This window comes from Eschrichtius robustus, chromosome 15 (assembly GCF_028021215.1).
Source record: "Eschrichtius robustus isolate mEscRob2 chromosome 15, mEscRob2.pri, whole genome shotgun sequence".
NCBI classification, from domain to species: domain Eukaryota; kingdom Metazoa; phylum Chordata; class Mammalia; order Artiodactyla; family Eschrichtiidae; genus Eschrichtius; species Eschrichtius robustus.
In genome coordinates this window covers 22,885,399-22,908,422 of record NC_090838.1, presented here as the reverse complement: position 1 = coordinate 22,908,422, position 23,024 = coordinate 22,885,399, and the positions used below count along the sequence as shown (strand labels likewise).

The following is a 23,024-nucleotide window of genomic DNA, read 5'->3' as shown; positions in this document are numbered from 1 at the left end:
ACCTAACCTAATACATCACATGCAGTACATGGACAGTTTTAAAAAAGAACCAATTCAGTATGCGTCAAAGACATTAAAATCTATTTGAATAAAATGTGTGTTTAAATGTCTCATTGTAAAGGAAAAAAAAAAGGAATAAAATAACCAGTCAGGCTTCATATCAATTAGACAACTTTTACTAAATGAGAAAACTACATTTAAAATGTGCTTTAAAACAAAATGGAATTAGAAAAAAAGACATATGCATTTGAAAGAACGTTGCACTGTGCTGAAAATCAAATCTCTTGCAGTAATACGCCAATTCTTAAAACGTAAGTTAACAGAATTCTCAATTTAACATTTTCAAAGACGATATTAAGGTCAAGAATTTCACATCTATGGTAGCACTTATAGAAGGGCATTTATAAATATGATGTCCATCCCTATGAAGCTTACAAATTTGACAACGCTCAATAAAAGCTTTTAGAATCACATCCAAAAGTGCTGCATCCAAAGCATCACAAATCTGTGTCCTGTAAGTTCTCCTTCTAAAATCTTTATGTTGACTTTTCTACTCGTCATTTGTAAATACTACCCTTAAAAAAAAAAGAGAGAGAACAGGAAAAGAAATGCGGCAATAAACCCTTGATCATGTACAGAAATTATTGCTACTATAGTTCACTACAAAGCATGTCTATACAATATCATATGAACTTTGATCGTGAAAAATCAGAATAAAAATCTTTAGTGACATAAGCCTTACGATCGTATACAACATTCACATGGCAATATTAGACAGTCAAGCACCCAATACCCATAGTTGACAAATGTCCCACTGACCAGCATTCATTTAAATACATCCTTCGTACAGAGGGAGGAAAAAAGAGATAATGTCAGCTTTCCAAGGCTTGTCAAAAAAGGATTCTCATGTTCTGTGGATCTAAACACAAACAACAACAACAACAACAACAAAAACCAAAAAACAAAACCAATGCAGGTGAGGGTGTTACCAGAAAGTTAAGCATGCCAAAAAGGTGTTTCGTGCGAATTAAAACCTAAAGCCAAGGTACCACATAATCACATTACCAACTAGTTGGGTATACTAAATGAGCCTTATCTTAAAGTTAAATGAAAATGCTACTGCACAATAGAGCATCAATAAGTTAAAATTAGAGTGCACAAATCCAAATCAGTGGCAATTTCTGTATAAAGCAAAATATTCACTATCAGCTGTAATGTTTGCCCAAACTGATTAAATCACTCGATTGGACAGTTTGCATATTTTTTAAAAATATCTCTAAAATTCCTTTTTACTGTAATGAGGCATAAGTTTTCTTAGTAAGATCAAACAGGTACATAAGTAAATAAGCAATGGAAAATTAATAGTCGATGAATGTCTTTAAAGCTCTTCCCACATTTCACTTTTTAAAATGTCTGGGAAAAAATTTAAAGAATTTGCCATTATTTTAGCAAAAACAAACAAAACAAAACAAAAACAAGCCCAAAATAATTAAACAACCAAGCAACACTAAAACCGCATTACACAGATGGATCATCATGCTTTCATCTGGTTTAACTATCACATCTAGTTTAACTGGGATGCTTTTCAACTTTAAAAACTGTGATACGTGAAGATGTAAATTTAATGGGTAATTCTGAATTTGGATTTAACTCTGTTGAATATTATAACAGTATACTTATTACAATACAGTGTAGCACATCTTTCTATTAGAAAAAAATTTAAGATCCTTTACCCGTCTCCTTAAGTTAAAGGTGTGACATCATAAAGGGTGTCAAATGGCTGGATGGTTTTACAGTGCACACTTATATATTATGAAGTATGTCCTTAACAAATCTGATGGTTTCTTTACAGAGTTCCTTTCTTCACCTTTTCTTCGGTGGATTAGCTGTTCGAGGTGGAGTGACGGGACGTCCTGAATTCAGTCCACCATATTGGTACTTAGCTTTCTTTTCAGATGGTTTCAATATCTTAAAGTAAATAATTTAATAACAATGTTATTTTTTCAAGTACAATAAATTTAAGGAAATTACTGTTACAATAAGTGGGCTTTTCAATAAATGACATCAATTACAAAACTGTAGAAGAAAACAGCAAAGCTCCACAAACATTTCTCACGTTTAAAGAGTACAGTAAATGTCTGAATATTGCTATTACTGGTCATTCCATTGATAATTTTAAATTTTTATTTATTTATTTTTTTGTTGGCGTATAGTTGCTTTACAATGTTGTTATTTTCTGCTGTACAAAAGCTCAAGTACACAAATCCCATCAACTACCCAATCCTTAGATTTAAGTATCAATAAAAAAATTTTCAAACTAGTGTATCTCTATGACGAAGAAAGAATACTAGTTTAAGAGTCAAAACGCCTAGGTTCTCATCATAATTCTTCTACTATTTAGAGGGTAATTAGTCACAAACTCTTCAGATCTTAATTTATTATGTGTACACAGATCTTTTATTTTAAAAAAGCTATATAAATTAGATATCATAATGTTCACCCATTAAAATGTAACAAGTCAACAATTTTTAATATATTTACAGCTATACAACCGCTGCTATAATCTAACATTAGAATATTTTTGTCACCCCAGAAAGAAACCTTGTTCCCATAAGCAATCACTCCCTCCCCATTTCCATCCTCCACTCCCCTAAAACTCCCTTCAACTCCAAGCAATCACTACTTTACCTTCTCTTTGATTTGTCTTTTCTGGCTATTTTAAATAAATGAAACCATACAACGTGTGGTCTTTTGTGACTGGCTTCTTTCACTAAGATAGTGATTTTGATGTTGTAGCATATATTAGTCCTTCATTACTTTTTTTTTTTTGGCCATGCCACACGGCTTATGGGATTTTAGTTCCCCAACCAGGGATCAAACCAAGGCCCTTGGCAGTGACAGTGCAGAGTCCTAACCACTGGACCCACCAGGAAATTCCCAGTACTTCATTACTTTTAATTGCCAAACAATATACCATTTTATGGATATTCCACATTTTGTTTATTCACTCTTTAGCTGATGGCCATTTGGGTTATTTCTACCTTTGGCTATTATAAATAATGCTCCTATGAATATGCATATACATGTATTTGAGTACCTGTTTTCAATTCTTTCAGGTATATACCTAGGAGTGGAATTGCTGGGTCATATAGAAACTCTACGTTTAACTTTTTGAGGAACTGCCAAACTGTTTTGCAAAGCAGCCACACCATTTTCCATTCCCACTATCAATGCATAAGGTTCCAACTTCTCCACATCCTCACCAACACTTGTTACTATCTGACATTTAAAAATTATGTTTATTCTTGTGGGTGTAAACAGAGCTTTAACCTACATTTTAGGTAGAGAATTTCAGTATTTACATAAAAAACGTGTAGAAAAGACTCATAAGCATTTTTATTCAGAGTGTCATAGTGCCCCAGTGGTGGGGGGGAAATATATTAATACAACTCCATTATGGCAACTGTTGAAGGATAAGGCCTGGTTACTATGTTTAAACTGTAAAATGAGAAATCAAACATTTAGCATTCAAGTCTACTAACTGATAGAAACAAACCCCTTCTACATTTAAAAAGAGAAATATAGTGTGTGATGTTAAGGACATAAAATAACCTTTGCAAAAAGCTAAGTATTAAAGTGACAAGTCCATGAACAAGAATGATTTTAAGGAGCACACTAAAGCTAAAGCTGGTCTCTTTTTAAAATGTAAATGTCTCTACATTCACAAATTGATACTTCAAGATTATTTGGAAAGTTTTTCTTAGGTAAATATTCTACATTATTTTAATCGGAGTTCATAATATAACTCTCTCCACTCAATGCCTGTCCTACCTACTCATCTTGCAGAAGAAAACAAAATCTAAATTATTCACTGAATTTACATTCTTTTAGTAGGTAAGCCACGATCTAAGGATTCATACAGTAATTTAACAATTTAAACATCTGCATCAAGAATGACTGACACGACTCAGGTTTCCTAAAACTCTAATTATGGGATATATACCAAAAAGACTGGAGCGTTTGTGAATGAAAATAGAAATCTCTAAAGGAGTCTATGAGTGATTTTACTTCTGAACAAAACTGATTTTCTATACTAACTCAAGGAAAGAACACGATCTGAAAGAAAATTCTTCTGACAATAGTTTTAATTAGATTTCTAGTTGTTAAAACCTTTTAGTTACCAAAGGGGAAAAGGGGTCGGGGAGGGATAAATTAGGAGTTTGGCATTAGCAGATTCAATCTACTATATATAAATTAGATAAACAACAAGGTTCTACTGTATAACACAGGGAACTATATTCAGTATCCTGTAATAAATCACAATGGAAAAGAATACGAAAAGAATACATATATATGTATAACTTAATCACTTTGCTTTACACCAGAAACTAACACAACATTGTAAATCAACTATACTTCAATTAAAAAAAAGAGAGAGATTTCTAGTTGTTAAAAGTTTATATATTACATCATACCTGAAATGAACACATCAAAGTTTCATCCACACTCATCATTCCACCAGCATTATCAAACTCGCCACAGTAATTTGGGGCTGAAAATAGGGTTACCAATTGTCGCTTAGCAAAGAATTCATATCCATCTTCCACCACCTGGCAAAGGAAAAGTCAAAAGAAAAAACACACTTATTTATGTGTTCTTTGAAATTCTCAACCATCAATATTAAGATTAATGTGACAAAGACCTGAAAAAAAACCAAAACCCTGTTTTGTTTTGGAAGATTGATTTTTGTTCCACTTTCTAATTTCCTATGAGTATTACATAGCCACACACTGAAAACTTTACTAACTTGAGCTTACTTTACACAGATCACGCTACTAAAAATTAGCTGCCTATAGATTACACTTCTATGTGTGTAACTCTTTTCCTTAATGATTTAACATGATTTCTAGAATCTGTTGTCAATTCCTGAGTGAACTAAACAATTTATGTTTCCCAGTCTACAGATTTGAGAGGTATGCAATGACATGTAAATATTTTCTATTTATTTGTAGTAGGCAAGAATACTTTCTCAAGTCTTCTAGGTATTCTTTGATTAAGCAAAATTATCCTACAATATTTGGAGAAAGCACTTCCACAATTATTTACATTTTTATATAATTCCTACTTTAGTATCAGGTACATGTGCCGGTTGTTACTACCTCACGGTAAAATTTAGATATTAACCTTTTCTGTTAAGACTTTGTCCACCTTATCTACTCCAGCTCAGCATACTGCTTGGCACTCAGTATGTCCTTTTAGTTCTCGGTTTGCTCGTTCATTTATTTATTCACATATTTACTAAAAGAACAGGGTTTTAAAAAAAGGAAATATCTGTAGTTTGTGTTGTTTCCCATCATAAATCTCTTAGTTTTAGAGACAATAAGTTTGAAAATAAGCAGAACAGGATTTTAGAGGTGTCTAGAAAAAGATCATGCAAACTAAGGTAGCTCAGTAACCTGACTTTTAAAAATCATCACTATTTCTGAAAAGACAAATGAACAGAGACCTATAGCTGAAAAAACTGATTATCAGTGGATATTTTATTAGGAAACTCAGCAACTCTGCCCTGTTATCTTGTGGAAGACTTATTTTAATTACCTAAACTATAAATACAATGTTCACTGATTAAAAAACAACTATGCCAAAAGCAAAGGATTTGGGGACATAACTTCACTTAATTGAACTAGGAAATTTCAATAGAAAAAAAGGCATTTGATATACAACACGTGCAGAAAATGAGAAGCCTGTCATCTTTGTTATCACATAGGATCACATAAAGAAGGTAGAAGTAGTCAAGAGTTATGGGGAGCAAAACCACAGAAAAAAGGGGAGTATTGTAGAATAGCATATAATTAACAAATTTTGCCTTAAAGAAATAACAAGGAATCTTTAAATATTATATTTACAAATTTCAAATACTTAAAAAAGTAGCAAAAAAAGATTTTAAAAAATGCTTTTCAATGTATTTTAAATTAGTTATGTTCTAGAGAGCATGAGGACTTGATATATTGTTAAAATAAGCTTTTGTTATTTTATTCAACAAACACTAACTACGTGTTACAATATGTCAGTAAATTCACAAGGCAATGGATATTCAAAGGCCAACAAGTCACAATTCCCTCCTTAAAGAGTATATAATCGGTGAAGGACAAAACACCCCCAAATACGCCTAAATTGTACATGTATTTTTTTTTAATGAAAATTCAAATATACACAAAACTAGAGAGCGTTCAATAAACTCCCAATTACTCACCAACCTGACTCAATAATTACCAAGACCTTGCTACATTTATTTCATTTATCCACCCCCGCTTTTCTCTGATGTATTTTATTTTTTTAACATCTTTATTGGCGTATAATTGCTTTACAATGCTGTTAACTTCTGCTTTATAACAAAGTGAATCAGCTATACATATACATATATCCCCATATCTCCTCCCACCCTCCTTATCCCACCCCTCTAGGTGGACACAAAGAACCGAGCTGATCTCCCTGTGCTGTGTGGCTGCTTCCCACTAGCTATTTTACATTTGGTAGTGTATATATGTCCATGCCACTCTCTCACTGCTTCCCGGCTTATCCTTCCCTCTCCCCGTGTCCTCAAGTCCATTCTCTATGTCTGCGTCTTGCTGATGTATTTTAAAACAAACCCTAAATACATCATCTTACCCTATGTATCTGAGGAGGCATTTCGAAAAATACGGACCTCCTTCTTACATAGCAGTATGTATCATCACAGAGCTAAAACAATTAACAACGACTCCTTGATATCTAATGCCCAGCCTATAACTGAATTTCCCCAATTGTCTTTTTACAGTGAGGTTTGTTCTTATCAAAATCCACACAGTTCATTTGATTTTTATCCATGATATGTAACTATCATATTAAAATGGGGTCAAATATTTCTAGAAAGCTTCAGACAAGAACTGAAAAATTTGTTAGTATTGCAGTACACTACAAAAATATATTCCTTTGAAACCTTTCCCCTTAGAGGGGGTGAGAAAGGGTTAACTAATCATTAGACTGTTAATTGTGAGATCAAGGTATAGGCTTTACCTCTTCTACTGCTTTCCTTGTATAATTAGCTTTCTTGGATCTCAATTTCCTCAAAAATAAAAGGAGTACACCTGGGTGAAGTTAATAAACATCAAAACATCCAAAAGTTTTGTATTTCATACCTGATGAGCTCGACAAATCAAGTCTAAATCATGACGATTCAGAAATTTACTGACTACATCAGCTCCAAAAGTAAAGGAAACACCACGATCATTTTCTCCCCAACCTTGCACATCTTTATCTGGGTCAGACCACAGCAAATCACAGAGCAACCCTTTAAAGAATAAAAACACAGCAATGAAAAAAACAAAATTTATGAAATAAAGTATATCTACATCACATTTCTTCTCCTGTCCTCTTACCCTTTAATAAATAGTAATAATCACTTGCCCCCTAGTATCCCAGCCTATCAAACTTAGCCATTTTCTGTTAAAGGAACCATGCAAATACAATTGTGCCTGACTTAAGGCAGTACTCGCCAACCCATTCCACAGATAAGACGTGTGCATGGCTCACTCTAAAGCATATGATATTGGAAAAGGTTGTTCGTCTTTTGTCTCTAGTTTTTCCGTATGGATAACCAATTGACCCAGTAGCATTTCCTGAATAGTTCATCCTTTCCTTACAGAGCTAACTATCCTGTTTCTGGTGCTGTAGTCTATTCCATTAATCTACTTTATTTAACACTGAGCCAATTACACACTAGAGCTTTTAAATAAATCTTTCTATTTGGTAGGCCTACCCACTTAGTATTTTTCTTCAGGATTGTCTTGGTTACTTTTAATCCTTTGTTCTTCCACATATAAACCTCTGAATCAGTCTGTCAAATTCTGTGGACCTAATCGAGATTTCATTGGAACTACATTTGATCTATAGATCAATTTGAGGGAAGAAAACATTTTCTACAAAGGCCTGGAAGATTTAAATAAAGTATATGGAGGAACAAAATCAGATCAGATCCTTGACTTTAGAATGTTTGGGGCTTAAAAAAAGAGGTCAGAGCTAAAAATATTTATTTAAGTATCTTCATCTTACTAACAGTAGTGTAAATCTTAGAAGGAACTGAGACCATCTTGGGAATGTAAAGTAAGAAGACCAGTAAATGAACTCAGGAATCAAACATTTAATAAGCAGGCAGAGAAGGAATGAGCAAAAAGTATTGGGAAGGAATAGCCAAAACAAAAGAGATTAGAATAGTAGGATCTCCTGAAAGGGTAAGAATTATCTAGAAGTAGGAAATGGTTAAGTTTCAAGTACAATGAACAAGTGGATTAGGACAAAAACCTATGCTATTTACAATTAGATGATCAGACTGTAATGAAAGCAGTATCTTGATGGTTGAGGGTAAGAGAGAGGGTAAAGTCAAGTTGTAGTGAGATTAAGAAAGGGTGGATGTTGAGATGGTGACATTTAGTTTTCTAAGAACTATGGTACTAACGGAAGACTGTTTTAGAATGAGTCAGCTTTAAAGTTTTTTTTGATAATCCATATACCTCATAATATAGCTTATCACGAAAGGAGATCTTCATTTTGAGTCACAGTACAGCTTGTCTTGATAGGGGAAGTACCTAAAACACCCTGTAGAAATCGTGGCAATGCACGCTTAATTTCTATCATTATTTCCTAAACTCCTGTCATGATGTTTTAAGAAATCCACCAGCATACAAAATCCATTGGGATGGTCTCAGTTTAAAAGCTCTTTCTGGTTTCTAAAGAATCAGAAGCTGATTCTTTAAATACACACACACACTGCTCTATAATGCTCATACTTTCCAGCCTGTTTCCACAGAAGAAGCAGTGAGGAGGTCAAGATATTATTCTATAATTTTAATGTGACAATAAAACTAGAATGTAGTTGCTTTTGGAATTATCTGGAAAATGCAACAGCCTAGATGCATACAAAATCAAATAATCGTAGCAACAACAATGTGGCGTTCCTTAATCTTAATGGATTGAGACAAGAATCTCAGAGTCAAGGTTCAATATTTATAATCCACTCCCTAATGAATAAGCAATATAATCATTAGGCTACTGTCTCAAAAAACATAATTTATAAATTAAATTTCTAAAGATTACAGAGAATATGAAAGCTCAAAATGACTGTTTTTAGCATCTCGGAAACTTCCCATTAAAATATGATAAAAAGAGAAACCTAACGTGCCATCCTTAAAACTGATTTATGTCTGAACTATACCAACAACAGAAACGCTGAAGATGGAATGACTTGATATTTATATTGTACCTTGTACCTTATTTTAAATAAATACCCTATTATTTAAATACTAGTTTCTATTAGGTTTGGTCAAATATATTCCATAATTACAATCAAAATCTAGAAAAATGCATGTTTTCTTTTTATAATCAATACAAAAACATCGTGTTACTCAAGTAAGTTATGAGACAACTTACTGCAATATGCAACATGTTGGTGGCTTACTGATTAATAGAGGATCTATACAACTGTGTTTATAATGGTTGCTGTATAGTCATGAGTAGCATTCTGAGTGATATCATTACACTTTCAGTATGCTTTAGTACACCGAGCAGAACAGTACAATCACACTTGAAAACAAGCAACCAGATGCCTGTTATTAACAATCCAATTTAGAGGTTTGGCCATGGTTTACTCAGGCACTGGTTCACAAATATTTTTTAATGCTTACTTTTCTATAGTCTTTGGCTCTTACGAGTGGGAAATGAAGTAAGTACCATCCAGCCCAACCCTATTTGATGAATAATCAATTCTCCTTTACAAAATTACCAATAAATAATTCTCTTATCAGTAAGCTAAAAGACCTTTCCCCCCCACATATATATGATGTTCCTAATGTATAATAGGATTTCTAGACCCTATGGCACTCTAGGCAATCCTCATTTTAGATATTAAATTTTGTTGAGAACTGATGAATACAAGAGATACGTGGTGGGTCTGACTACACAAATAACAATGGGACAATTAATCCAATAATGTAAGTTTTTTTTTGGTTTTTTTTTTTTAAAGCCTGGTAGAAACTGAGCGGAAGGGCAATTTTGCTTTTGTTAATGCTTTTAACAGTATGACAGTGTGATATAATAAAAATACTTTTGGTCTTTGTTCCCATTCCTGGCACAAAGCTAAAACCCTTGAAATTTCCTGATAGAAGTGTCTTTTGTTGTTCATAAGGAGCCTCCTTTCCATCACATCTGAGTTTATGCTAATGAGGGGACCTAGCTGGGTTGGGGGGGACCCAGAAACTTCACCATGGGACCCAGTCAGCACAAAGACCAAACACATGGTTAGAGAGTTGGAACTTCCAGCCCTCCCACTCCGTACCCGCCACCTCTGGGGAGGGGTGAGAGTGGAGGGCTAGAAACGAAGATCTATAAAAACCCTCGAACAACTAGATTTGGGTAGCTTCCAGGTTGGTGAACACGCTGATGCCAAAGGGTGTGGGAGCTGTTCACCTACCAACACAGGGCTCTCCCCATACCTTTGCCCTGTGTATCTCTTCCATGTGGCTGTTCCTGAATTGTATCCTTTATAATAAACTGGTACATGTCTAAGTAAAGCATCTGAGGAAGTGGTTGTGGGAACCTCTGAATTTGTAGTCTGCCAGGTAGAAGTGTGGTTCTCCTGGAGACCCCACTTGAGGCTGGCATCTGAAGTGGGAGCAGAATTGTGGAATGGAGCCCTTAACCTGTGGGGTCTGGGCTAACTTCAGGGGTTAGTGTCAGAATTGGAATGAGTTGCCAGATACCCGCATGGTATTGGAGAATTGGCTGTGGTATGGAAAAACTGCACACATTGGTTGTCAGAAATGTCACACAGAAAGGTACTGATGTGTTAAGCAGAAGTTGAACTGAGGAAACAACACACTAACTGCATTCAATTCATAGGTCGTCATGGTATTTTATGATATGAACACCGTAATTGGTCCATATATATACCAGTACTCAAATATGAATAATTATCATTTAAAAGCCAATAGAAAAGTCAGGGTAAGTGGCAACTATACCTAACATTTATTTATAAAATTACATTAGGCTCATTTGTTAATCAACACAGCAATTTATCCTCAGTTGGAACTTATTTGCTTCTGTTTTATTTGCTTTACTGAAAATCTGAAAGTTATTCTCAATGTCTGCATAGTCAATTTTCAGATTTTTTTTCACATAAATGTTCACAATTTTCGTAACATTAACCACACATCTCTAGAGCCTTCTGTCTCAAGAGCCTTAAGACCTCTAAAAATCTGAAATATAGATGATACAGAAAATAACAGAAAACTACTAGATAATTTAAAAGAAGGTAATTGTAACCTTGGCTAAGAAAGACTATTTTAGTTAAAAAACTTCCGACTAATTTTTAACAACTGTTCGAAGAACATAACCAATGTTGATATGAATAAAGGAATTTAGAAAGACTGGAAGGTAAGGGGACTCAGTAGCAGAACTTTTGTGAAAAAGTAAGTTTGACAGAACCATATTATGGTTATATATAAAGTTTAAAGCTTCTGTACTTTGGAGTATTAGTGGAAAGTGAAATATTTTGTATTATTCCAAGTAATCTGTAGTTAGTTTACTGACTACAAAAAAAGCGCTATTATTTATTACACAATACAATCCTACTTCCATTAGATATAATTAAGTTCAAATATGCCAAAATTTTACATTAAACATTGATTAAACTTCTCTATATACTTAACCTGTATCAGGGACATCAGTGGGTCTCATAATTCTCCGAATCTGCTCCATGGATTGCAGGTCTGGGGACAGTCCTATAAATGACAAGATGACTCATAGTGCTGACACTGAAAAAATTTTCCCTCAAATAAAAAGCACTTAATCAAAGAGATTTACTATGTGAAATTAAAGATACTTCAAGTGTTCCTTTCAATGTTATCTTTAATATACTGGGTTATTAAATAGAATCCCACTTTGATACAACAGAACATTACCATTCGGTCTTCTCCATTTTTCCCTACCAGGGGAATAAAACTCCTTCTCATTTCAAAAGATCTTTCAAGGAAAAAAAAATCCTACCACTCTTCTTTCTTTCCAATCACTCCCTGCTCTTCATAGGAACGCACTCAATTCCAATCCTTCCTACTAAGAAGTTTTGCCACTTCTTACCACTTAAACATGTTTACTTAAAGTGCTCAACATGTCCCATTAAGACCTTCCTACATCCCACTCCAACATGCTCAATATCTTACATAAAAGCATAATTGTTGATCAGAAAGATAAACAAGGAAAAGCACATGAAAACACTTTGAAATCTTTTAAGTAGCCTAGCATTTCTCTTTGGAAGACAATTCAAGTATCACCTCACATTCCATATTCAATATTCATACGGCTACGTGTCTATTCTTAACTATACTAATGTGCAAGAGCTACAATTTCTCAAATGTTTAGTATCTACTGTAAAATGTTTCAATTAACATAGTAAATTATGTCCTATCAGAGAATAAACAATTACCTCAAGCCTAGATAAGTGAATCTATCTTTTAGCATTTTTCCACCTTAATTCTTCCTGCACACAAATGAAAAACTAATTTTCTTATAGTATTTTCATTAAACTATCTCCCTGTACAAAAACCTAATATGGCTATTAAACCATTCAAAAAACTCCTTTGCTCAGTGTTCAAACCTCCATAATCTGATCCCATCATTCCCCGTATATATTTGACATTCTAGTTGGGCCAGTCCTCACACATTCCTTGAACTAGAAAGACTGTCTCAAGTCCTTTTCGCCTCCAAAACCCATGCCTCCATAAATGTCTGCCCAACAATTCTCTACCTTTCCTGACTTTTCATTATAATTACTGTCTCAACAAATACACATAATTAAATTCCTTTCATTACTCAATTATCTGTTTTGAAAATGTTTTATCAATAGGTTTTAAATGCCTCAAGATAACCAGATCATACACTATCTATATATTTGCACGGCATCCAGCCAAGTGCTAGAAACATGTTAGTTTTTCAAATGAACTTTCATATATTCAAGTTTATTTAACACGTCATACAGAATAATTTATCATTCTACTAAAAAATTATTTTTAGGACTAAAGCAGACATATTACATAAAGCCTAGAACTCTTGGCATGTGACAACATTAAACATTGAGTTTAATATTATATATATGTTATACTTATATAATATAAACATATATTTATATAACATAAATATATTTAATATTATATTTGGACTCTGATGAAAAGTATTTAATATAGATGGGAAAATAGTCATGATCCTCTCATTTTTACTGATAGTAGAGGTATCCTTCTGTCAAAACTGAGGCAAAGGAAAGACATTTTTTTCAAGCAAAACTCTGGTTTATCCTCATATGTGAAATTCTTTAAAGACAAGTACTAAATTTGCATTTTCATTATGTAAATAACCGCAAATTTCTAGTTATTAAAAGACATTTTAGCCATGTTTAAAACAGTTTTAATCACTTGAGTTTTCAAATAAGCACTGCTTTGTTTTTCCACAGCATTTCAATTATTATAGGCCTTTTCTAAATAATGGAAGAAAAAGAAGAAAAACCCATAAGGTGAATTTACTAGTCTACCTCCATGACAACAGAAGATCTTCTCATCCACAATGGCAGCTATAGGCAGACAGTTGAAACAATCAGTGAAGGTCTTCCACAATTTAATATTAAACCTTCGTTTGCCTATAAAAAGGACAAGCAATAGAATAAATCTAAAACTGTTCTTATTAGTTATCTAACAGCAACAGACTTATGAATGATTCCAATTTTCTTTATGTTTATTTAGCACTTGTTTTTTCTATAATGAGTGTGACTTGTATACTTTTAAAAAGGTAATAAATATAATAAACATTCAGCACCTTCAGTAAAATTACAGAGACTACAAATATAGTTCCAGGTGATTTATGAAACAAATCAAACACTTTTGCCTTTTAAGGTCACTATAGCATAGCAACTTTGAAACAATCTAATAGACTATTAGTTTACTTTTTCCATTCAAGATGTTAAATACCTAGCCAAGTTAGGTAAGCAGAAGTGAAAAGGGTGCCTCTGGAGACCGTCTGTTTTAACTCTAATGCACTGGTAACACGGCATAAACTTACTGCCAAGAAAGGAGAATTACCAGGTGCTTAACCGGCATTCACTTTTGAGTAAATTTTTACCTGGCACCATAGTAAGTGTAAGTAGAGACACAAAGGCTATAATTTTCCTGGAGTCTAGCATAAAGAGCTACAACAAGCACAATCTCAAGTGCACGTTCACCTTTTTGGAGTTACTTGATTTTTCTGAATTTGGCAGTAAGTTGCAACAACTAACCCAAGGGAGGGATAAAAAGACACAAAGCACTAATTTCCTACGCTTTTATGCCATAACCTGCCCCTCAATGAACAAGTATAACTCAAAGTGTTTACAAGCTGCTCTCAACATACATTTCATTTGATGTCATTTCTATCCTTGAGGATATTCAAGTCCATGTTTTATCCTTTAATAATATACCTCTATTTCTGAAGTAGCTTTAGAAAAGTGGTTGCAGCCTGATGTACTACAATCCACTTCCTGTCTACTGGTCTGATTTAAACAACTGAAACCATAACAGTACACGTTAGAAATAAAAATGCAATATGTAAAATCAAATACAAAATCACTCCCACTAGAATGTAAACTCCATAAGAATAGAGATCATCTCTCTTGAGCACTGCTGCATTCCCAGTATTTAGAAAAGTACTGGCATATAGTACATCCTCAAACATTTGTCAAATAAACGATTACAAGAATCAAGGAGGCAGGGGTTGTAATAGGACTCTACCATAATTAAGGATGGAAAAAAGCAAAAAGAGATTCTAATGGAGAATTCAGCATTAAAAAAAAAATTCAATTTGAAAATCATTGTTAATTGGTTCTAAATTTAATTAACCAAACATGTTCATTCACTCCCATACTCTTAACAAAAACAAAAGACCGAAGTCAAATGTAGTAGGGTAATTCAGTAATAACACTTGGAAACACTACCACACAACAGTGAATCAGTGATTTCTTACTGATGAAAAAGAGTACAACAAAATAAGGACATCCAGAGTATTCAGTATCCTTATCTCTCTAGTTTTATAGGCATAGATTAAAATTCTAATAAACTTCAACTTTTAAATAATTTCATAGAACCTCTCAATATTTTTTGTGACACAGGGTCAATAAGAGTTTCTGTCCTATCACAAGAAAGTTGAGAGCTAAAACCTTAATGGAGACTAGAAAAACCACAGGCTACAGTCTATAGTGACCTCTCTGTTCCACTTGGATATTTTTACTATATAAACTAATTATAAGAGGGCCTTTCAGCTGAGTAAGTTGCAATTAACCTGAAACAACATGACCAAGGAGATCCCCAGGAACCAATTTAATTAATAACATGTTTCCCAGTTTTAGGTTCCTCTTCTATGTAAGGCTTTCTTCTTGGGCTTCTGTTTGATAGACCATATTTTTTTTTTAAAATTAATTAATTTATTTATTTATTTTCGGCTGTGTTGGGTCTTCGTTTCTGTGCAAGGGCCTTCTCTAGTTGCGGCGAGCGGGGGCCACTCTTCAACGCGGTGCGCGGGCCTCTCTCACTGTTGCGGCCTCTCCCGTTGCGGAGCACAGGCTCCAGACGCGCAGGCTCAGTAGTTGTGGCTCACGGGCCTAGCCGCTCCGCGGCATGTGGGATCTTCCCGGACCGGGGCACGAACCCGTGTCCCCTGCATTGGCAGGCGGATTCCTAACCACTGCGCCACCAGGGAAGCCCTAGACCATATTTTTAAAAACTCTGAATTGAAGGAACTCTTTTGAAATGGAAAATTATTAGGGAATTTTCCCTTTAATAAGAAATAAGCTTTTATTTTTACTTACATTCATCATAGAATCCATAAATGCGATTGATGCTAGCACACTCATGGTTTCCTCTTAAGAGAAAGAAGTTCTCGGGATATTTGATTTTATAGGCCAACAGCAAACAAATGGTTTCCAAAGACTGCTTTCCTCTGTCCACATAATCTCCTAAGAAAAGATAGTTGGCTTCCGGGGGGAAACCTCCATATTCAAATAATCGCAGTAAATCTGTATACTGTCCATGAATATCTCCTAAAAATAGAAAAAAACAGTTTTAGAAAATTTATGGTTACTGTGGTACACAGCTTCTATGAAATGATTCTGAATGTTTATACCCTTATGTAATCCTCTTCTCTTGAATGTGGGCTGTAGCTAGTGACTTACTTCTAACAAAGAGGATACAGCAAAAGTGAGATGGGCTTTCACTTCTGAGATTAAGTTACAAAAAATTGTAACTTCCCATCTTGCTTGCACTCTCTCTTGCCTTCTCTCATGCTGGATGATGAAGCCACCTAATGGAGAAGCACATCTGGTAAAGAACTAAAGGAGGTCTTTGGTCAACAACTCATTAGGAACTGAGGTCCTCAGTCCACTGGCCCATGAGGAACTGAATCCTTTCACAGTTGAGCCCTGAGACGACTGCAGGCCCAGATGACACCTTAATGGGCTGTGAGAGACTCAGACCCAGAGGACCCAGCTAAGCTGTGCCTGCATTCTTAACCCACAGAAACTATGAGATGATAAATTAATGTCGTTAAGCCAAGAAGTTTTGGGGTAATTTGTTATGCTAATACAGTTACACTATCTGGTAGTTTAACTTAGGTCCACTTTTTTATACCTAGTAGTGAGCAAACAGCAAAAACTTAGAGATATTTAGTATAAATAACTTCTACTACCTTCAAATTATTTCTATATTAAAGCATTTTAGAGTATCTTGTTGAGAATATGACTCTTTAATTTTACGATGACTTATAATTTGCTTCATTTCCACAAAATTTCAACTACCACCTCTTACTTACAGGTGATACTCTAAGCTAATTAATTTATTCAACATTAACTTAGTTATTATCTCTTAATTGCTACGCATTATATAAAGGAACACCAAGTACATGACTTAATAAGCCACGTAAGAGGAAAAAAAGTATTTTAAGAGCACACTACGCATCTGCAGGTTACATGGTGTGAATGTGCATCACTAAAAAACATGCAGGGGAATGAAAAGGTCTGCATATAGCAAATAATCCTTGATTGAACAAAAGCTGATGGTTAAGTTCATAAAAGCTAAGTGACAAATACTAACAGCTACTAGAGGAAGAACTGCACTATCAAACCAAAAGTCAGTGTAATACATCATTTATACCACTTCCCATGTTATGTGAACTACAGAAAAATGCTTTCTGTGCCAACAGTTTTTCTAGCTTTAACAATGCAATCAAACTGGGACGAAGTGAGAGAGTGGCATTGACTTATATCTACTACCAAATGTAAAACAGATAGCTAGTGGGAAGCAGCCGCACAGCACAGAGAGATCAGCTCAGTGCTTTGTGACCAGCTAGAGGGGTGGGATAGGGAGGGTGGGAGGCAGATGCAAGAGGGAGGAGATATGGGGATATATGTATATGTATAGCTGATTCCCTTTGTTATAAAGCAGAAACTAACACACCATTGTAAAGCAATTATACGCCAATAAAGATGTTAAAAAAAAAAATGCAATCACTCAACTAAGGTTAACTTTAACTAAGGTTAAAGTTTTAGTTTTTGGCCAAAAGCCACTGTAAGACTTGAAAGATCAAATACAAATTGTATAAAGTTATATAATCTTCAAAATAAATTAAAATGACCACATCTAAGTTAGAAAACCATGGATATCTCCGAAATTCTACACCTGTTTTTTCTAACCAGTGTACTGGAATGCCCTTTCTCCAGATCCTTGACAACAATGGATATCAATTTTTGACATTTTTTTTTCAATCTGATCAGAGTTCCAGATTTGTTTTTAAATTGCATTTCACTGATTACTGGTGAGGCTGAGATCTTACATTTACTGGCCATTTGAATTTCTTCTACAATCTGCCCCCACCCCTTAAATTTTATTGTATTACCTTTTTCTTGTTTCTAAGAACGCTTTATATAGTGTGAACAGCAATCTCTTAATCTGTTGTATATATAGCAAACATGTTCTTCTTGTCTCTAACTTGTCATTTTATACAAGTCTCAATTTCTATAATTTAATGTAATAAAACCTAACAATCCTTTTTTTAACAAAAATTTTTAGGTGTTTTCTCAATCATCTTCAATGTAAATATAGGATTCAAAACAGATTGTTTCCAACTTTACCCATTTACATACCACAAATTTTTAGTGGCGCTTCCAATTCCAAAAGAATAGGCTGGCTGAGAAAGATCTCCCGAGACTTGATACATAAGCCCCGAACTTCTGCTTCAGTCATCTGCACAATCTTTCCTGGACGACATCCTCGTACTGGTAAACAATAAATAAAATGGTCAGTTTTCTAAAATTTATCCATAAAATAATAATTCTTAAAAAGGAGTCATGCCCATATTTTGAAGATCAGAAGAGTCACGTAGGCAGCAAACTACCAGATATCCTGTTGTGTCCTATGGCTGACAGTAAGGTTATTCTATGACCTCTGGCTTTTCTCTATCTCCACTGTTGCTGGTTTCTGACGCTCCTCAAAGCAGCTGCCATGGAAATGCGGTCTTCTTTGTTCTCCAGTGGCCAACTTAAAGCCTCACAGCCCAAGTGACTAAAACTCATTAATTAATATGGTTCTCAGTAACTTCTGGGATGGAGTGGGGAGGAACGGTCCATGGGTAGTTCCTTATTTGCCCTACTGAACTCAACAATCATTTCCTCTCATCATTACCTTCTCCACTGGCTCTTTCTCTTTAAATATACTGCTAGCTCCCATTCTATCTCATTTAAAAAAGGAAACAGAGACTATACTTCTATATACTCCTATCACTTCCCATTTACAATTAAGTCCATGAATTTCTTGCTAAAAATTGCTGATTCCTTTGTCAGGCTGAGAGAGGCTTAAAAAAAAAAGTCGTCCTCCCCCCCCCCCCAACAAAAGCCTATTCATGTATATATTCCATAAGTATAGTAATATATAAGTAACAAGGAGGAAACAGAGCCAATGTTGAAATGCGTTTTAAGCAAATATGACAGTTAATAAGATCATCCCTGAAATTCAAAACAATTATCAGCAGAACTGCCTTTATTATAGGAACTTAGCATAACTTCTACATTAGTACTAGTTTGATCTCAAACATCAATTACCTACTTCCCATAAACATGTGAATTTTTTTAAGATGAAAAAAAGACATCTAACTTTGTATCTTCCACTAAGTATCTAGAATACTAGCTTAGATTCAATGCTCTGCAATAGGAACAATTCTTAATCTTGGTATGAAATTTTTTAAAATTAATTCATTTATTTGGCTGTGTTGGGTCTCAGTTTATCAGTCAACTGATAAAAAGGAATAAATCAAGGCTGCCTGTTGAGCATCTTTTCACGTGCCCGTTGGCCATCTGTATATCGTCTTTGGAAAAATGTCTATTCAGGTCCTCTGCTCTTTTTTTTTTTTTTTTTTAAATGTATTCAGGATGGATACAGGAATAACTTTCCCCTATGGGGATTTTTATAATTTTTATTATGAAGTTTATGAAGCAATGAAGGTAATGTTTTCCCCCTACATTTAATTAATTTATTTATTTATTTATTTATTTATGGCTGTGTTGGGTCTTCGTTTCCGTGCGAGGGCTTTCTCTAGTTGTGGCAAGCGGGGGCCACTCTTCATCGCGGTGCGCGGGCCTCTCACTGTCGCGGCCTCTCTTGTTGCGGAGCACAGGCTCCAGACGCACAGGCTCAGTAATTGTGGTTCACGGGCCCAGCTGCTCTGCGGCATGTGGGATCCTCCCAGACCAGGGCCCGAACTCGTCTGCCCTGCATTAGCAGGCAGACTCTCAACCACTGCGCCACCAGGGAAGCCCATCTGCTCATTTTTTAATTGGGTTTTTTTTTTTTGATGTTAAGTTGTATGAGCTCACTTTTATCCATAAAGATATCCAACTGATTTAGCGCCGTTTATTGTAAAGATCATCCTTTCTCCACTGAATTGCAGGGCTAACTTGGTAGAAAAATTAGGTGACCATACATGAATGGGTCTGTTTCTAAACACTCTACATAGTCCGTTAACCTGTTTATTTTTACATCAGTACTATGCTATTTTTTTTTTTTTTTTTTTTTAGTTGTGGCATGTGGGATCTAGTTTCCTGACCAGGGATCAAACCCAGGCCCCCTGCTTTGGGAGTGCGGAGTCTTAGCCACTGACCACCAGGGAAGTCCCAGTACTATGCTATCTTAATTACTATAGTTTTTAATAAAGTCTTGGTATCAGGTAATATAATCGTTCTCATTTTGTTAAGATTCCTGGGCTAATCTAGTCCTTTTGCATTTTCAAATATGTTTTAAAACTGACTTGTCCCTTTCACCCCCAACTTGTTTTAACTGGGAATGAGTATGTAAGTCTAGGGAGAATTGATATCTTAACAATACCGAGTCTTCCATTCCACAACATAATATTTCTCCTTTTATTTAGGTTGCCATTTGTTTGTCTCAGCACTGTTTTACAGTTTTTAGTGTGGCAGTCCTGCAAATTTTTCATTAAATTGATGGGAGGTGAGGGGCACTGCTACTGTAAATGTGTTTTCTTATTTCATTTTCCAATTGTTTAATATTAGCATATAGAAATAATGGATTTTTGAAAACCGACTTTACTTCCTATTCTAACAGTTTATACATTCCTTTGTAGTTTCCAAATATATACAATCATGTCAGCTGTGAAAAGCCAGTTCTACTTCTTTTCCAATCTTTACATCTTTTATTTTCCTTCCTCACTGAATTGACTAGGACCTCCAGGACAATGTTGAATAGAAGTGGTGCTAATGGTCTTCCCTGTCTGGTTCCTGAACTTGGAGGGAAAAACATTCAATTATTTCACCATTAAGTATGATAGCTATAATTTTGTACATACTTGACTAGTTTGCTAAGAACTTTTATCATGAAGAGTCTTTAAACTCTGTCAAATAAACTATCTCATTTATTGAGATAATCATAATTTCATCCCCTTTTTTCTGTTAATATGACTTATACTGATTGTGCTAAACTTGGATTCCTAGAATAAGCCCCACCAAATTATGACATTATCTTTCTTGTATATTGCAAGATTCAATTTGCTAATATTTTGCTCAGGATTTTTGTGGCTATATTCCTGAGAGATAATGGCCAGTAATTTCCTTTCCTTGTTATTTGTCAGATTTTGGTATTAAGGTTGTGCTAGCTTAAGAAATCAAGTTGGGAAGTGTTACCTCTTTTTTAATTTTCTGTACGAGACTTTATACAACTGGTAAAATTTCTTCTTTAAATGTTTAGGCCACCAGTGAAACCATCTGGGTCTGGAATTTTCTTTTTGAAAAGTATTCTAAGTACAAATTCATTTTCTTTAACAGATACAAGACTATTCGGGTTTTCTATTCCTTGTGTCAGTTTGCCAAGGTTAGTTTTTCATCTAAATTATCAAATTTATTAGCACTGTTATTTAGAATCTTATTATGCTTAAAATACATATATTTAAAACTTTTCTCTGAACCATTTGAGAATAGACTGCATACATCATGCTCTTTTACCCCTTAATACATCAGTATTATTCCCTAATAGCATCTCTTATACAGCCACAATACAAGTTATCAGATTCAGGGAATTTAATATTGATACAAATCTTTAATCTGAAGAATGTACTAAAGGGACTTCCCTGGTGGCGCAAATCTGCCTGCCAATGGAGGGGACACGGGTTCGAGCCCTGGTCTGGAAAGATCCCACATGCTGCGGAGCAACTAAGCCCTTGCGCCACAACTACTGAGCCTGCGCTCTAGAGCCTGATAGCCACAACTACTGAGCCCACGTGCCGCAACTACTGAAGCCCATGCACCTAGAGCCAGTGCTCCGCAGCAAGAGAAGCCACCGCAATGAAGCCAGGCAATGAAAAGCCTGCGCACTGCAACAAAGACCCAACGCAGCCAAAAATAAATAAATATATAAAAAAGTAAAAAAAAAAAAAAAAAAAAAGAATGTACTACAATTTTAGTAACTGTCTCCATCATGTCTTTTACAGCGTATTCTTCCCCAGTACAGAATTCAATCCAGGATTACATTATTGCATTATATGTTCAATCTTTTTAGTCTCCTTTAATAGTGGTATCTCCTATCTTTCTTGATACTGGTAAATTAAAAAAATTTTTTACATTATCAGTCTTTCTAGGGGGTTATCAATTTACCAATCTTTCCAAGGATTTCATTTAAAAAAAATCATACATCTCCTTTTTATTTGATTTCTGCTCTTATTTTTATTATATCTTTCCTTCTACCTTTTTTGGTTATAATTTATTCTTCTGTTGTCTTGAAATAGTTTAATGTTCAGCCTTTTTTTCTAATATATACATTTAAAACTATATGTATCCCTCTAAGCACTGCTTTTAGCTGCAACTGTAAAAGTTTTAACACATATTTTCACTATTATTTAGGTCAATGTATTTTATAATTTTCACTGTTATTTCTTCTTTAGCCAGGAAAATATGTGAAAGTATTTACATTACTTAATTTCTAAATACCTGAGGATTTTCCAGTTATCTGCTATTGATTTCTAGCTTATCACCAATGAATTCAGAGAACATATCTGAGATCTCTCTTTTCTTTCAAATTCAGAGATTTGCTCTATGGTACAGTATAATTTAGTAAGTGTCCATACATACTTGAAAAGTATGTAATATCCTACTGTTGCTGGGTAAAGCGTTCCATGTGTATCAATTAGGTCAATTTTACTGTGTTGTTTAAATCTTCTGGATCCTTGCTGATATTTTTCTTGTTTATTAGTTACTGAGAAAGGTGTGTTAATCTACTATGGTTGTAGTTTTGTCTATTTCAAACTTTTGGTTCTATCAACTTTTCCTTTTTGTGTTTTTGACCTATATTATTAAATACTTAAAAAATTTAAGATTGTTATATCATCCTGTTGAATTTATTCCTTTTAATTGTGCAATGCTCTTCTTT

The 23,024-nt window shown here is 34.5% G+C and overlaps 1 protein-coding gene across 2 annotated transcripts in view; it reads right to left on the bottom strand.

Annotated features, from left to right (window-relative positions):
* Positions 1-214: 214 nt before the first annotated feature.
* PPP1CB (protein phosphatase 1 catalytic subunit beta) overlaps positions 215-23,024 on the bottom strand; it is a 36,739-nt gene continuing 13,929 nt past the window's right edge. For both annotated transcript variants that reach the window (XM_068564279.1, XM_068564280.1), the window contains exons 3-9: positions 18,242-18,373; positions 15,914-16,144; positions 13,613-13,717; positions 11,742-11,813; positions 7,179-7,330; positions 4,476-4,610; positions 215-1,968 (exon numbers count right to left, since the gene is read on the bottom strand). In XM_068564279.1, the coding sequence (XP_068420380.1) occupies positions 1,864-1,968; positions 4,476-4,610; positions 7,179-7,330; positions 11,742-11,813; positions 13,613-13,717; positions 15,914-16,144; positions 18,242-18,373 (932 nt within the window). In that variant the 3' untranslated portion in view covers positions 215-1,863. The remainder of the gene's footprint in view (positions 1,969-4,475; positions 4,611-7,178; positions 7,331-11,741; positions 11,814-13,612; positions 13,718-15,913; positions 16,145-18,241; positions 18,374-23,024) is intronic.